At 43.3% G+C, this 16,619-nt stretch overlaps 1 protein-coding gene across 2 annotated transcripts in view; it reads left to right on the forward strand.

Moving 5' to 3' along the window:
* ITGA9 (integrin subunit alpha 9) overlaps positions 1 to 16,619 on the forward strand; it is a 459,851-nt gene that overhangs the window by 72,917 nt on the left and 370,315 nt on the right. For both annotated transcript variants that reach the window (XM_044293305.1, XM_044293304.1), the window contains exons 6-7: positions 11,945 to 12,074; positions 14,126 to 14,211. In XM_044293305.1, the coding sequence (XP_044149240.1) occupies positions 11,945 to 12,074; positions 14,126 to 14,211 (216 nt within the window). The remainder of the gene's footprint in view (positions 1 to 11,944; positions 12,075 to 14,125; positions 14,212 to 16,619) is intronic.

Genomic DNA, 16,619 nt, shown 5'->3' on the forward strand with positions numbered 1-16,619 from the left:
CTGCTCCCCGCTCCCCACTACACTTTACCATGGCTGCCAGGACTTTAGCGTCCTAGCAGCCATGGTAACCATTGAGAAAAAGCTAAACGTCGCATCCGGCAATGCGCCGAAACGACGTTTAGCTTAAGGCCGGATCCGGATGAATGCCTTTCAATGGGCATTCATTCCGGATCCGGCCTTGCGGCAAGTGTTCCGGATTTTTGGCCGGAGCAAAAAGCGCAGCATGCTGCGCTATTTGCTGCGGCCAAAAAACGTTCCGTACCGGAACGGAAGACATCCTGATGCATCCTGAAGGACGGACTGTCCATTCAGAATGCATTAGGATAATCCTGATCAGTATTCTTCCGGCATAGAGCCCCGACGACGGAACTCTATGCCGGAAGACTATAACGCAAGTGTGAAAGGGCCCTTAGGGCGTTTAACCAGTATGATACATTGGGTTCCTTACAGGATGAAAGAGAATTTCCAGATACACATTTAGTAGAAAAACTACTAAAATGAATCATATGGTCAAATGTTATTTATTCTAAGCAATCTCTGATGATGTCACCCTTGATTATTTTTTTTTATCTATAGGATTACTTGTGTTTAACAGTATATGAGTAGAATTTTAGTACTGAAACAAATACATATAGGGAGTCATTTACTATCCAGAAATACAAAGGTCATTTGCTCAGCAATCTACGACTTTTCCCCGCTCATGCCAGGTTTAAAAAGTGGGCGGGAAAGGGACGGGCGCAGAAAATGCCAGTTATAGGGGTTATCAAGACCAGCGTCTAAAACGCCGGACTTAATAAATGACCCCCATAGTCTTTCCTCAAGTTACTTATATTAATCTGTTCCGGGGTGACCATTGTAACTTATGACCATAACTCTATGGAAAACTGGTACTTAGAAGTCCCAAAATGCCACCCCAAAAATTGATAGAAAATTAAGCAAATAACAAATGCAGATAAAGCAAGTGCTAGATCTGTGCTAGGTAAACTTCATCTGACACTGGTTTTGGATCTCATCTGGCTTATGCTATCTCTCCGCTTTTATTGAACTCAACCCCTAGATTCTGCTGACCTGTGTTCTTTTATATCTTTAGGTTTTCAATATGGCTGAATTACGAATGTTTATCAATGACTTGTTTTCACACAGATGCCATTCATGACATTGGTAACAAGTTCACATATGTTGGCCTGCATTTTGCAGATTCTGGATTCATGTTACATTTTTGGAGAAGTGTTATATGTCAAAAGTCCAAAAGGTCACAACTTCAGTATCTCCCTTAGGAAGCCAGCTCCATATAGCTCGTAGTTCAGTATGTGTAGTGTTCAGTTGTGTGTTGTTAGGGAAAATACTGATGTGTGAGCTTCAACATTCATGAGCACAGTCCCTTACATCAAATCTAATACACGGTAGGAATCAGTTTTTGCATTACCTGGCACAGGGATGCACATACGGTTCTAAGCAATGGACTAGCATTCTAATTGGTTTTTGTAATTGTTTTTACCAACTACTGTACATTTTAGATCAGAGTTCAAGTCCAGTTTCACTAAAGGGCCTACTCAGATTAGATGGTAGAGCAATGATGTATCAAGTACTAAATGAGCTTAACTGAACACACCATATTTAAAAGCAATTAAAAACACAAAAAAACAACAACCCCAGGGGTCTCTACTAAAATAGAAGACAGACCACCTACACACAGCAGTGCCCATAATGAGGCTGTCATACGATCACACTAGGAATCAATGCAAGGCTCACATGTTATAGTGTCGAAACAAATATTCAAAAGTGACACTAGAGGCCCCTTTACACGGGACAATTTAGCAGGTGATTGTCGGGAAGGAAGCGTTCCATCCCGGGAACCACCTGCTCATCAGTGAAGGAGTCTGATTACATGCTGGGATCTCCTCCACAGTATGAGAAGGAGCAATCACTAATGCCGCCACTCATCCCTATACAGAAACATAGTTTGCCGGCAGCAGAGGCTGTTTAGATGGGACGATGATTTAGGGCTCTTTCACACTTGCGTTGTCCGGATCCGGCGTGTACTCCACTTGCCGGAATTACACGCCGGATCCGGAAAAACGCAAGTGAACTGAAAGCATTTGAAGACGGATCCGTCTTCAAAATGCGTTCAGTGTTACTATGGCAGCCAGGACGCTATTAAAGTCCTGGTTGCCATAGTAGTAGTGGGGAGCGGGGGAGCAGTATACTTACTGTCCGTGCGGCTCCCGGGGCGCTCCAGAGTGATGTCAGGGCGCCCCACGCGCATGGATGACGTGATCGCATGGCACGTCATCCATGCACATGGGGCGCCCTGACGTCACTCTGGAGCGCCCCGGGAGCCGCACGGACGGTAAGTATACTGCTCCCCCGCTCCCCACTACACTTTACCATGGCTGCCAGGACTTTAGCGTCCCGGCAGCCATGGTAACCATTCAGAAAAAGCTAAACGTCGGATCCGGTAATGCGCCGAAACAACGTTTAGCTTAAGGCCGGATCCAGATTGATGCCTTTCAATGGGAATTCATTCCGGATCCGGCCTTGCGGCAAGTCTTCAGGATTTTTGGCCGGAGCAAAAAGCGCAGCATGCTGCAGTATTTTCTCTGGCCAAAAAACGTTCCGGTCCTGAACTGAAGACATCCTGATGCATCCTGAACGGATTTCTCTCCATTCAGAATGCATTAGGATAAAACTGATCAGGATTCTTCCGGCATAGAGCCCCGACGACGGAACTCTATGCCGGAAGAAAAGAACGCAAGTGTGAAAGAGCCCTTAGTTGATATTAAAGACGCGATTACCCAATGAACGAGTGTTTCGCTGGTTCATCAGGTAATTGGCGTCATGTTTACACCGCCAGATAATCGCTAATGAGCTTTCCTATGAATGCTTTTGATTAACTGCCCGTGAATCTGTCTGTTTAAAAGGGCTTTAAGGCCCAAGAAAATGAGCTCTAGTACTCCAGTGCTCCAAAAATGTGCTTGGTATCGCAGCTCAGCCCCATTCACTTGAATGAGACTGAGCGGTGCCTCGGCCATGTGACCAATGAACGTGATCTCACTGGCCTAGGGTAAACTGTGAGGAGACTGCAGCACTCGCAGGTTCCTATTAGTGGAAGGTGGGGTCAGCAGTAGGGCTTTTATGTCAGGAGTATCACTTTTCTGCCTCATTCACACGTCAGTGTCGGTCAGTGATTTCCATCAATGATTTTGAGCCAAAACCAGGTGCGGGTCTAACCACAGAACAGGTGCAGATCTTTCCCTTATACCTTATGTCTGTGGAGGCTCCACTCCTGGTTTTGGCTGACAATCATCGATGGGAAATCACTGACCAAAACACTGACGTGTGAATGAGGCTTTAGGGCTCATGCACACGAACATATTTTCTTTCCGTGTCCATTATGGGTTTTTTTTGCGAACCGTATGCGGAACCATTCATTTCAATGGGTCCGCAAAAAAAAACGGAAGGTACTCTGTATGCATTCCGTTTCCGTATGTCCATTTTTCCATTCCGCAAAAAAATAGAACATGTCCTATTATTCTAGGACTTCTATTAGGGGCCAGCTGTTCTGTTCCGCAAAATACGGAATGCACACAGATGTCGCCCTTATGTTTTGCGGAATGCAAAATACATACGGTCGTGTACACGAGCCCTTATAGGTAACCTTGTCAGGAGTTTGTGCTAGTGAGTAGAGCTATAACAATTTTTTTTCCATCTTTTTTCACCACTTCTCTAACTTATGCTGTTTTTAAACGATTTTATTCTTGTTGGTGTTTGTTACTTATATTAGATGTTCCAATAACATGATTATTTATATTTATTGACATTTGAGCTGTGCTCTACTGCTTCATGTGTTACTCTTTCTCTCTTTGTGTAATCATGTTGTTTCACACTTGTGTAGCACCCAGATTCTACATTATATTCTGTGGTGGCCACTTTGCAAGTCATTTCACATTTAGTTTAGTCACTCAGTTACTCAAATAAAATCTATTTGTGTAGTGCCACCTGCTGTTCATTTTCCTTATTTTGTTCTCTGAGGTGGACACACATGCTCAGTTCCATCCAGTTATGACAGGGAGAGAACTACAGTAGAAAGGACACACCTCCTGGGAAAAGACATGACCCTTGAGCTTCCAGCTTTAAAAAATCTAGCAAACCAATTGGAACAATGTATGAAGGGAGCTCTGGATCCATGTGAGGCACAGGGCTGGTTCTAGCTCCGTTAGGGAGAGTTCACTTCACCATTATTTTTCCGTCTTCTTATTTTCAATTTTTACAATAATCATAGGATAACCCCTTTCATTTTCCCTTAAAAGCATTAAAGAATTCCCACCAAGTGATAGTTTCCATGAAAACTGTTTTATTCTCCCTGCTAACAGAATAATGATCTTTGGCTTTTACTATGCTGTCAGATATCTGTTTGACATTTCTGAATAGATCATTTTAGATCCAAAACAGATGTCCTAAACTTAATTTTATACAGACAAGGTGACCATGGAATGCCATAAAGATGTCATCAGATTTCAAATAATAAAGAGAGGAATGCAAAAATAACAGCACTTTTTATAGAGCATATATTTTCTGTCATTGTGTCCATCATATTCTGTCCTTTGCTGCTAGTGCCTCCAAATAAAACATTAACCTGGTCAAACAGTATCACCTGATAAACGCTGGTTTTCCATGGAAAACTTGTCCTAAAATGAGGTAGGGCATAAACTTTGTTTTATGGGGGGCAGATGTGGCCCTTTGAGTTCTAATCCTTGCTGTATATACGTGTCCTAAATCATAATAACAATATCATTTTGTTCCAGTCATGTATTTATTTCTAGCTACTTATATAGCACAAACATATTCTGCAGTATTATCACATCAGTTTGTTGGGGGTCAGTAACAATTGTCCATGTCTCCTACATACAAACCGGATTCCCAAAAAGTTGGGACACTATACAAATCGTGAATAAAAACTGAATGCAATGATGTGGAGGTGCCAACTTCTAATATTTTATTCAGAATAGAACATAAATCACGGAACAAAGGTTTAAACTGAGAAAATGTACCATTTTAAGGGAAAAATATGTTGAATCAGAATTTCATGGTGTCAACAAATCCCCAAAAAGTTGGGACAAGGCCATTTTCACCACTGTGTGGAATCTCTCCTTCTTCTTACAACACTCAACAGACGTCTGGGGACCGAGGAGACCAGTTTCTCAAGTTTAGAAATAGGAATGCTCTTCCATTCTTGTCTAATACAGGCCTCTAACTGTTCAATCGTCTTGGGCCTTCTTTGTTGCACCTTCCTCTTTATGATGCGCCAAATGGTCTCTATAGGTGAAAGATCTGGACTGCAGACTGGCCATTTCAGTACCCGGATCCTTCTCCTACGCAGCCATGATTTTGTGATTGATGCAGAATGTGGTCTGGCATTATCTTGTTGAAAAATGCAGGGTCTTCCCTGAAAGAGATGACGTCTGGATGGGAGCATATGTTGTTCTAGAACACGGGTGTCAAACACAAGGCCCGCGGGCCGAATCCGGCCCGCCAGACCTCGTCATGTGGCCCGCGTAGCCGCCGCCGGCCGCCAGCCTTCACCTTTTATTATTACTTCCTGCAGGCGGCCCCGGCAGGAAGTGATAATAAATCGCATAAGGAGCGCTGTGTATTACCGGTACTTACAACTACAAGCGCTCGCTGAGAGGAGGAGGCAGGCTGGGAGGATGGGCGCTGGCAGTGTGAGTTATACGTCACGCGCCGCCCACTTTATGAATGAAGCAGGCGGCCTGGGCGCATGACGTATGACTCGCGCTGCCAGCGCCTGTCCTCCCGGCCTGCCTCCTCCCTCCTCTCAGCGAGCGCTTGTAGTTGTAAGTACCGGTAATACACAGCGCTCCTTATGCGATTATATACATACAGTAACCATTAACTATTAGAGATACGATTATACAGTGAGCGGGGCCTGTGTAGTAGAATAGTCACTGCACGGGCCCCGCTGTCATTATAAAAGCAGATGCCGGCCCCCAGCCCGTGTATTGAGGGTCATTCACTACTACAGGGACACTTATGGAGGGGATCTGTGGATGACACATAGCATAAGATGCTATATATGTGTCATCCACAGATCCCCCCCATAACTGTCATACACAGATCCCCCATAAGAGCCACCCACAGATCCCCCATAAGAGCCACCCACAGATCCCCCATAAGTGTCACCCACAGATCCCCCATAAGTGTCACCCACAGATCCCCCATAAGTGTCACCCACAGATCCCCCATAACAGTGCGTCACCCACAGATCCCCCATAACAGTGCCATCCACAGATCCCCCATAACAGTGCCACCCACAGACCACAATTAGTTCAAAACCTACCAAAAGCACACCTTTTGGTTCAAAATATTTTTTTTCTTATTTTCCTCCTCAAAAACCTAGGTGCGTCTTATGTGCCGGTGCGTCTTATAGGGCGAAAAATACGGTAACCCTTACAGTTCTGGAATGTGTTGGATAACACTGACAGCATTATGTCAGTGTTATCCAACACATTCCAGAACTGTAAGGGGTACATAGCATCATAAATCAGTATAATGCTATGTGACCCCAGTCAGCGCTTGCAGGTCATACTTTCAGAGCTAGTTATTACTTACATTATTACAAAAAACAGTAATAATTGAATGCAGTGACAATAATTTATGATAATAAAGAGTGGACACATAGTCCTACAGATACAACCGGCCCATTGAGGGTGACCAAACTGCTGATGCGGCCCCCGATGAATTTGAGTTTGACACCCCTGTTCTAGAACCTGAATATATTTTTCTGCATTGATGGTGCCTTTCCAGACATGCAAGCTGCCCATGCCACACACACTCATGCAACCCCATACCATCAGAGATGCAGGCTTCTGAACTGAGCGTTGATAGCAACTTGGGTTGTCCTTGTCCTCTTTGGTCCGGATGACATGGCGTCCCAGATTTCCAAAAAGAACTTCGAATCGTGACTCGTCTGACCACAGAACACAGTCTTCCATTTTGCCACACTCCATTTTAAATGATCCCTGGCCCAGTGAAAACGCCTGAGCTTGTGGATCTTGCTTAGAAATGACTTCTTCTTTGCACTGTAGAGTTTCAGCTGGCAACGGCGGATGGCACGGTGGATTGTGTTCACTGACAATGGTTTCTGGAAGTATTCCTGAGCCCATTCTGTGATTTCCTTTACAGTAGCATTCCTGTTTGTGGTGCCTTGTCATTTAAGGGCCCGGAGATCACGGGCATCCAGTATGGTTTTACGACCTTGACCGTTACGCACAGAGATTGTTCCAGATTCTCTGAATCTTCGGATGATGTTATGCACAGTTGATGATGATAGATGCAAAGTCTTTGCAATTTTTCGCTGGGTAACACCTTTCTGATATTGCTCCACTATCTTTCTGCACAACATTGTGGGAATTGGTGATCCTCTACCCATCTTGGCTTCTGAGAGACACTGCCACTCCGAGAAGCTCTTTTTATACCCAATCATGTTGCCAAGTGACCTAATTAGTGTTAATTGGTCTTCCAGCTCTTCGTTATGCTCAAAGTTACTTTTTCCAGCCTCTTATTGCTACTTGTCCCAACTTTTTGGGGATTTGTTGACACTGTGAAAATTTGAATCAACGTATTTTTCCTTTAAAATTATACATTTACTCGGATTAAACGTTTGATCTGTCATCTACGTTCTATTACAAATAAAATATTGACATTTGCCATCTCCACATCATTGCATTCGGTTTTTATTCACAATTTGTTTAGTGTCCAAACTTTTTTGGAATCCGGTTTGTACACACAGGCAACATTTTTAGTAAAGTGCCCTAAATGAGGCAATACTTACCCTTAAAGATCCCCTTCTGGTCAACTTTGATTTCCACTTCCTGGTCTGGGCTCAACATACAGGAAATTGCAGAGGAGCTGAGTGTGGACACCAGTGGGCACCCAGTAAACAGAAGAGTATCAGTAAAGGCGACTATCAAATTATTTTATTTTTTTATGCCATTCTGAGGACTTTGCTAAAGCTTTGACCCTCTTGACGATCCCTTTAACCAATCAGTATGTTTAAGGGCTCTTTCACACCTGCGTTCTTTTCTTCCGGCATAGAGTTCCGTCGTCGGGGCTCTATGCTGGAAGAATCCTGATCAGTTTTATCCTAATGCATTCTGAATGGAGAGAAATCCGTTCAGGATGCATCAGGATGTCTTCAGTTCCGGACCGGAACGTTTTTTGGCCGGAGAAAATACCGCAGCATGCTGCGCTTTTTGCTGAGGCCAAAAATCCTGAAGACTTGCCGCAAGGCCAGATCCGACGTTTAGCTTTTTCTGAATGGTTACCATGGCTGCCGGGAGCAGCATACTTACCGTCCGTGCGGCTCCCGGGGCGCTCCAGAGTGACGTCAGGGCGCCCCACGCGCATGGATGACGTGATCGCATGGGACGTCATCCATGCGCATGGGGCGCTCTGACGTCATTCTGGAGCGCACCGGGAGCCGCACGGACGGTAAGTATACCGCTCCCCCGCTCCCCACTACTACTATGGCAGCCAGGACTTTAATAGCGTCCTGGCTGCCATAGTAACACTGAAAGCATTTTGAAGACGGATCCGTCTTCAAATGCTTTCAGTTCACTTGCGTTTTTCCGGATCCGGCGTGTAATTCCGGCAAGTGGAGTACACGCCGGATCCGGACAACGCAAGTGTGAAAGAGGCCTTAGGAGTGTGATAGGAAAATGGAATTTTGAAACAATATACGGTAAATGCTTTTTAAAATGTTAAACATTCAGGCATATTTTTCAACCATTAAATAAATTCAGAAGAACTGTTAGTTTTTGTGGTTTTCATGATCACTCAACCTTTACATAATCTAAATCTGTCATGTTTTAGTTAGTTTTAGGTTATAGATCACATTACATCACATGTTATATACAGTCGCAGACAAAAGGTTTGAGACTGACACAAATTTTGGTTTTCACAAAGTTTGTTACTTCAGTGTCTTTAGATCTTTCTGTCAGATGTTTCTATGGTATACTGAATTGCAATTATAAGCATTTCAGAATTTTCTTTTTTTTATGACAAATACATCACATTTATGCAAAAACTTAATATTTCCATTGTGGACCCTTCTTTTTCAATTCCTCCTGGCATGCTGGATATCAGCTTCTGGGCCAAATCCTGACTGATGGCAACCCATTCTTGCCTAATCAGTGCTTGGAGTTTATCACAATTTCTGTGTTTTTGTTTGTCTGCTTGCTTCTTGAGGATTGAGATCTTGGGAGTTTCCTGGCCATGCACCCAAAATGTCAATGGTTTTTCACCAAGCCACCTAGATATCACCTTTGCCATGTGACATGGCTCGCCATCATAGTGGAAAAAAACATTGTTTCTTCAGTCCTCTTCAGTCCAATCCCTGTACTTCCTTGATGTACTTCAGTCTGTCCTTGATGTTTTTCTTGGAGAGAAGTGTCTTCTTTGCTTCCCTTCTTCACACAAGGCCATTTACTTCTTGATAACAGGCCACTCACAACTGCCGGCTGCCATTCCTCAGCAAGCTCTGCACTAGTGGGGATCTGATCCCGTAGCTGAATCCTTATTAGGAGATAGCCCTGGCACTTTTTGAACTTTCTTGGGCGAACTGAAGCCTTCTTCACAACATTTGAACCTCTATCCTTGAAATTCTTGATAATTAGACAAATGTTTGATTTAGGTGCTGTTATGGCAGTGGGTGTAGAACCACTGTGTTAATCAACTGGTTTTTACTTTGGGATGAACCTAAGGTTATCCTGACAGTCCCCTGGTATTCACCTGGCAGTTCCCTGGTATTAACCCTTTAACCCCGGTATAGGAATCTGGGCTTAGCTGCAGGGGACCCACCAGGCCACTGCCTCTTGGAGTAGTCCCTGTGTGTTTGATAGCTGACTCATGGGGGCCAGAGACATAGGTGCAGAGCACTGATGGATCAGGAAAACTTGTAGTCATTTACAGGCTGAGGGCAGGCAGAGTTCATGCTATGTGGAACAGGTCCAAAGTCAGGGATGGGAGCAGCAGATCATTACATTAAACAGGCACAGGTCAGTTCAGGCAATGGAGGGTCAGAATGCAGAAAACAAGCAGAGGTTGGTACATGGGTAGACAACAGAGAACAACACCTCAGCAAGGAACTAGCAAGCTGGGAACCTAATTGTCGAGACAAGGAATGTGAGAAACAGAACAACATATATAGCATACAGTATATTAACCCTTGCAGTACTGCAGAAGAAGGTGAGGTTCAGCGAAGAGACACAGTGTGAATGAAGTGGCACCCATGCCTACCCAGAATGGCTGGGCTCAAGTGCAATGTTCTTGCCTGTGAAGCCCTTTTAATGTAAAGCAATGATGACTGCACTTTTTTTTTCTTAGAGTTAACCAAGGGTAAAAGAAGACAATGATTTCAAGCACCACCCCCTTTTAAAGCAACTAGGCTGCTCTTCTAATGGTCCCTTTACATGGGATGATCTAGCAGATTTTCGAGAAGAAAGCGACAATCTGCTGATCGCTAGTGGAGGAGACTGGTGTATGTACAGGCGGCGATCTCCTCCAGCTCCTTCAGTGTATGGGTAGGAGCGATCACTAATGCCATCGCTATATCCCATACTGTCTTGTTGTTTCCCGGGAGCAGATTGTGTTTACGCAGCACAGTCTGCCACTGGGAAATGATGATCTTTTGTGCTGCACAAAATATACAGTTACCGGGTAATCGGTGGTGCATTTACACCGTCAGATCATCGCTAACCGGCGTTACTAGTAATGCCGGTTAGCAATGGTCCTTTCAATTGTTGACCCATGTAAAGGGCCCATATTTCAATCAGCATGACAGAGTGATATCAGCTGCCTTGTCCTTGTTAACACATTCTCCTGAACTAACGAGAGGATCACTGCAATTATGTTAGCAGTTCATTTTGTGGCAGAAATGGGGTTGATGGCAAGGAAAGACTTTGCAATGAAATGCAATTCATCTGATCATTCTTTATAAAAATCTAATGCAAGTTAATGCAAATTGCCACCATCGAAACTAATGCAGCAAACTTTTAGCCACGGCTGTACCAATGAACCCGGCTTCCTGCCTGAAAACTATCTCCACCAGTACCAAATCAGGCTACTTTCACACTAGTGTTCGATCGGATCCGTTCTGAACGGATCAGATCATATTAATGCAGACGGTGGCTCCGTTCAGAACGGATCCGTCTGCATTATATTGCCAAAAAAAAGCTGTGAAAAGTGTGAAATTAGCCTGAGCGGATCCGTCCAGACTTTTACATTGAAAGTCAATGGGGGACGGATCCGTTTGAAGATTGAGCCATATTGTGGCATCTTCAAACGGATCCGTCCCCATTGACTTACATTGTAAGTCTGAACGGATCCGCTCGCCTCCGCACAGCCAGGCGGACACCCGAACGCTGCAAGCAGCGTTCAGGTGTCCGCCTGCTGAGCGGAGCGGAGGCTGAACGCCGCCAGACTGATGCAGTCTGAGCGGATCCGCATCCATTCAGACTGCATCAGGGCTGGACGGAAGCGTTCGGGTCCGCTCCCAGAAACTAGCCTTAAAAAGTAGAGAATTAAGAGTGTCAGCTTTGTTTTCTCGAAATCGAAAAAATGTGTAGTGCATATCTATAGAATATAGTGATGTGGTTTTGCAACAGAACAACACAGGATTTCATTCTAATGGGAGTTTATAAATAATTATTATTGTTATCATTATAATAAAAGTAAGAATAACAGTGAATAATAATTATTTTGTTGAAATTTAAGAAGCAGGACATTAGGAGGGAGTTGCCACAAAGAACATTTTCCCCTCACTTGACTCCCCAGCTAAAAATATGAAAGCCATTATTCTACATTGTCACTTTTGTTGCCATAAATACTGAAGTATATTTACGCTCTCATTTTTTCTTTCTATTAGGAGCTGGTTGTGATGGGAGCCCCAGGATCATATTACTGGACTGGCACAGTGAAAGTATTGAATCTTACTGACAACACATACTTCAAGCTGAGTAATGAAGCTGTCATTGCCAAAGGTTACACCTATTTAGGCAAGTGCCCCCTCTGGGTAAAGTGGGTCTGTCAGCCCCTCATGAACAGTACTGGTATCTTGTCATTGTGTCCTTATAAGAGAAGAAACATAGTATTCCCTAAGCCATTTCTATTTATTACAGTCGCATATTAAAGGAACTGTTCACCTTCGGTGGGCCGTTTGGGCAGACTCCTGCCAATGGACCTACATACATAGGGAAGCATACCTACAGTGGGTCACTGGGTCACCTTATGCATGGGGGCACCTCTCTGCTGCAGCCAGTCATTGGCTCTAAATGAAATAAGGGTTCAACTTTTATAAATAGACATTAAAATCTCATATATTTGCCAAAAGTTTTGACATGGGGTCCACATGCTTTAAAAATATAACAGAGCTTACACTCACCTCACAAGTTCCCTAATGCTGTCATTTCGACTGTGTACAGGGCTCCTTTTCTTTAGGGACCTGGGCACTGTTGGAATGGCAACAGTGGGGTATTGGTCAGTTGAATAGATCTGTTATTTTTTTTAAGCATTTGCAGTCCATAGCAAAAAGTTTTTCATTCCACTGGATAACCCCTTTAAAAGCACATTTCTTTATATTATTGATGTGCTCCTGTATCCTCGTCTTAAGTTTGAGCAAGGTTCAATAATATAAAGAAAGGGCTGGAAAGTCACAGCGAATCGATGCATTTAATGCATGGTAAAGACCCGAGAGGTTTGTGGTTTGCAGCTGTGGAAAAGGTGAAGCTGGATTGGAGAGGAGGTGACCCGTGAGACAGATAGATCGGCGAGAGGTGGAATGGATATTCAGAATGAAGATGTTACAACCTTGTGGTTTAAACATTGATTTTGATCTAAAGCCCTGCCTGGTGGAATAGTAAGGGATTCCTGCCTATGTGCTGAATAGAAAGGAGGTGTGTAGTGGTTAGCTATTGGTGGAAAGACAACATGTGACTAGGGAAACAGTCATGAATGAAGTAATAAGAATATAGAAGGGATATTGGATATGATCTGTTCTGATGTTGTTTATTTATTTATCCATGTATGTTTTATAACTATTGGTCCTAAGGAAGAATATGTATTATGTGCTAAAGTTTTAAAGAATGTATTTGTATAAGATGGAAGGAAGGGGAGGGGGTGAAAATTAACCCTATATAAAGCAGTGTTTAGAGAAAGATGGCACGATCGCCCCCGAGGAAGCCTTGTCGGCGAAACCTAGGTCGGGCATTGGACTTGATGGACCTGATTGTATAATAATTTTATAAGGCGTTTTTATCACGATTTCATTGTGAGTATAATAAAAAAAGTTCCATTTACTCAATTGTGTGGCCCTTCACTATGTACCCGAAACTTTGATTCCGTTGGAAGATTGCTATGAGGAAAGGCTACTACCCACGGGACTTAGGTGTGCTGGTTGTGTCAAAGAAGATTGCCGCTTCTCTAGAGCTTGTGAACTGGGACGTATACCTGGCAGCGCGACCACCAGATTAATAAAGCCCCATAGCTAGCAGTGGATCTGCTGGAATTATGAAGAGGTGTAGGTCTCTCCATAACTTCGGCGCACCCAGCACCAGTTCTAAATGGAAGACAGCTTCCAAGCTGTCTTACATTTAAACCATTTTCTATGCCTTAAACAGGAGCCCACTCCACACTCACAATTTTAGAGCTGGCGCTAGTGGGTCGAAGTCACAGATAGTGGCGCAACTAACTGTTCTAGCGCCATCAGTATCTGAAATACGCCTAATTTATGGATATTTTAGCTTAGTAAATGACTCCCTATGTCTTTTTTTTTTCTTTCTTGGAAATGCCACAACTGATTTTCACAAGACAGGTATACATTTTTGCCAGCAGGATCAACCCTACCGGGCCATAAGTCTGGTTTAATAGGGTTGATCTTAGTGACAGGTGCTCTTTAAGTAACCATTTATTAAACAAAGCAAAGTATTCCAAATGCTCTTAGTCTGATAGTGAAAGTAGGGTGTAGCGGTGGAGCAGCTCATTATTTCAGACAGTTCTGCTTCATAATCTAATGTTCTCCGCTAAATGTTCCCTGTTTTCTATTCTGCAGGATATGCGGTCACTGCTGGTCACTTTTCACAACCTACCACCATGGACATAGTTGGTGGAGCTCCCCGAGATAGTGGCATCGGAAAGGTGAGGCTTCCGTCACTACGCAACATGCATGTGACACACTTGTAACCTTCTGTCTCACTTCCACAAAAGCAATGAACTTTAGTTTCCGTCATAACTGCTGAGTTATAATTAGCACATTGTTTGGGAGGTATAGTGAATCTGGACTTCAGCGTTTTCTACAGAAGTGAACTTGTAATTACCTAAATCTGCTAATTTTGCTATTTAGTTAAAATGACATGTTATTGTACTGACATCTTTTATTATTTTTATTGATATTTACACTCGTATAGTAGAACAAGCAGGTACGGAGGATAGCAGTCAGTGTCCTCCATGTTAATGAAAACTTTCACAGGAGAAGTCAATTTGACAAAACCTGGCTGCAGAGGTGACGTCCCATACACACCGTGTCACCGCTGCAGACAATCACAGGCCTAAGCAGTCAGAGGAGAAAAGTGGTATAATATTGTCTGTGTTTTTTTGTTTTTTTTTTTTATATTATAAAATGTATTGCTTCTGGGAAAGGATTATTTAAACCAGACATTCCCTTAAACCTTGAGGAACAGTTCTACCAAAACACGGGTCTGGCCCCTTAAAGAATGAAAGAATGAATTAGCAATTATGAGCACAATATTCTGTGGACTCGGCAGAAATCTAGTAGAGCATGAGTTAGTTCACACGTCCGTGGTGTGTTGCGGACCCGCAAATAGAAATGCCTATTCTTGTCCGCAGCTGTGGACAAGAATAGGACATGTTCTATCTTTTGCAGAGCTGCGGACCGGAAGTTCGGGGGTGCGCTCCGCATCCGGGCCTATAGAGAATGAATGGGTCTGCACCCGTTCCGCAAAATTGCGGAACGGGTGCGGACCCTTTTGCGGACGTGTGAATGGACCCTTAAACATAGAAATTCGATTACTGTTACCTCCTATCAGCATGGCATTTCTTCCTCTGAGCGGCATACTGGTGGGCCTGGGATGGTGACAGGAGCATCATTGTATGATAACATGATGTCCTATCAGCCAGCTATGACTGTGTGTGCAAGAACAATGGGGGTCATTTACTAATCTGAAATCGCCTAACACACCTATTTGCGACTTTTCCCCAATCATCCCAGGTCTAAAATTCTGGGCATAGCGTGGGTGGCGAAGGGAAAGGGTCAGCAGGACCGTCTTATTCACCATTTTAAGCCTGTTTTAGACATAGAAAATGGTCTGAATGTAAGACAGCTAGGAAGCTGTTTTAAACTGACGCTGGATGCGCTGAAGTTATGGAGAGGCCGGCGCCTCTACATAACTTCGGCAGATCCACTGCTGGCTATGGGCCTTTATTAAAAACGCTGGTCTTGATCTTAATAAATGTGCCGCATTGTACCTTTTTGTGGGGAATAACAATGTGGTGGCTTTTTGCTTAAATATGGGTTTTCTGATATGTGGTGCTATTATACATACCTTAAATATTGCTACTTATGCTTCTATTTTAGGTGGTAGGGGCCCCCAAATTTTTGCTATGGTGCCCTAGGAATTTTAGTTACACCCCCGGAAATTACATACATTGTATGGAAATGAGAGGAGCATAAACCTGCAGTGTGCAGGAAAATTTTTATGAATGTGAACATTGCTTAAAAAGCAATATTGGGAGCTGTGCCAGAAATTTTGGAAGAACTGATTGATCCAGTCCACATCACTCACTGCCCTTCCTTAAACCTAACAAACCATATCCCATAAAAATAAAGCTTGGGAATACATACTGAGCACGTGCAGACAAAGCAGTTGGTCCTGGATTGTTAAATGCTTGATTTATGATCAAAATGAAGTTCATGTAATTGAAAAGAATACTACAGGCTATATCATTTTAAGGATGTAGTCCATGTGTTCCTTATGAGATCAGGTGTAAGCGTGACCAGCTTCAGTGCAATACAATGCAGTACATTGGCTGTGGTCTGGTCACAGTGCTCTGTGGAAATACGCACAGTCGTTTATACATAATAAAAAAAAATATTGCAGTATAAAGATGAACAAATTTCCCAAAATTCATTTTGGGTTCAATTCAGTCAAATCGGCTTTCAGTGGCAGATGCCTTCTTCTCTCTGTCTTCTGAGCTGTAAAATGGTGGCCACCATTTTGAGTGAGTCTAGCGGGACAAATCACAAAAGACATGGATTCATAACAAATTCGATTAATTTACGATCGATTCTTTCATCTCATATTGGCAGCATTTTTTACACCATGTTGATGCATCTGTATTTAAAAAGGTTTGGTCAGACAAGATGACAGGTTTCCACTGTGGATTTAGGAGGATAGAAGACATTAGATATTGTAATTTTTAGTCAAAAAGAACAAACAGACCAAATTCTCCATTAAACCAGTGTAATAAATAAATATTAATGTAACTCTAATTCCCAAGGGCTGAATCTGCAGCAAACTAGTGTAATA

The sequence above is a fragment of the Bufo gargarizans genome, chromosome 5 (assembly GCF_014858855.1).
Source record: "Bufo gargarizans isolate SCDJY-AF-19 chromosome 5, ASM1485885v1, whole genome shotgun sequence".
Lineage (NCBI taxonomy): Eukaryota > Metazoa > Chordata > Amphibia > Anura > Bufonidae > Bufo > Bufo gargarizans.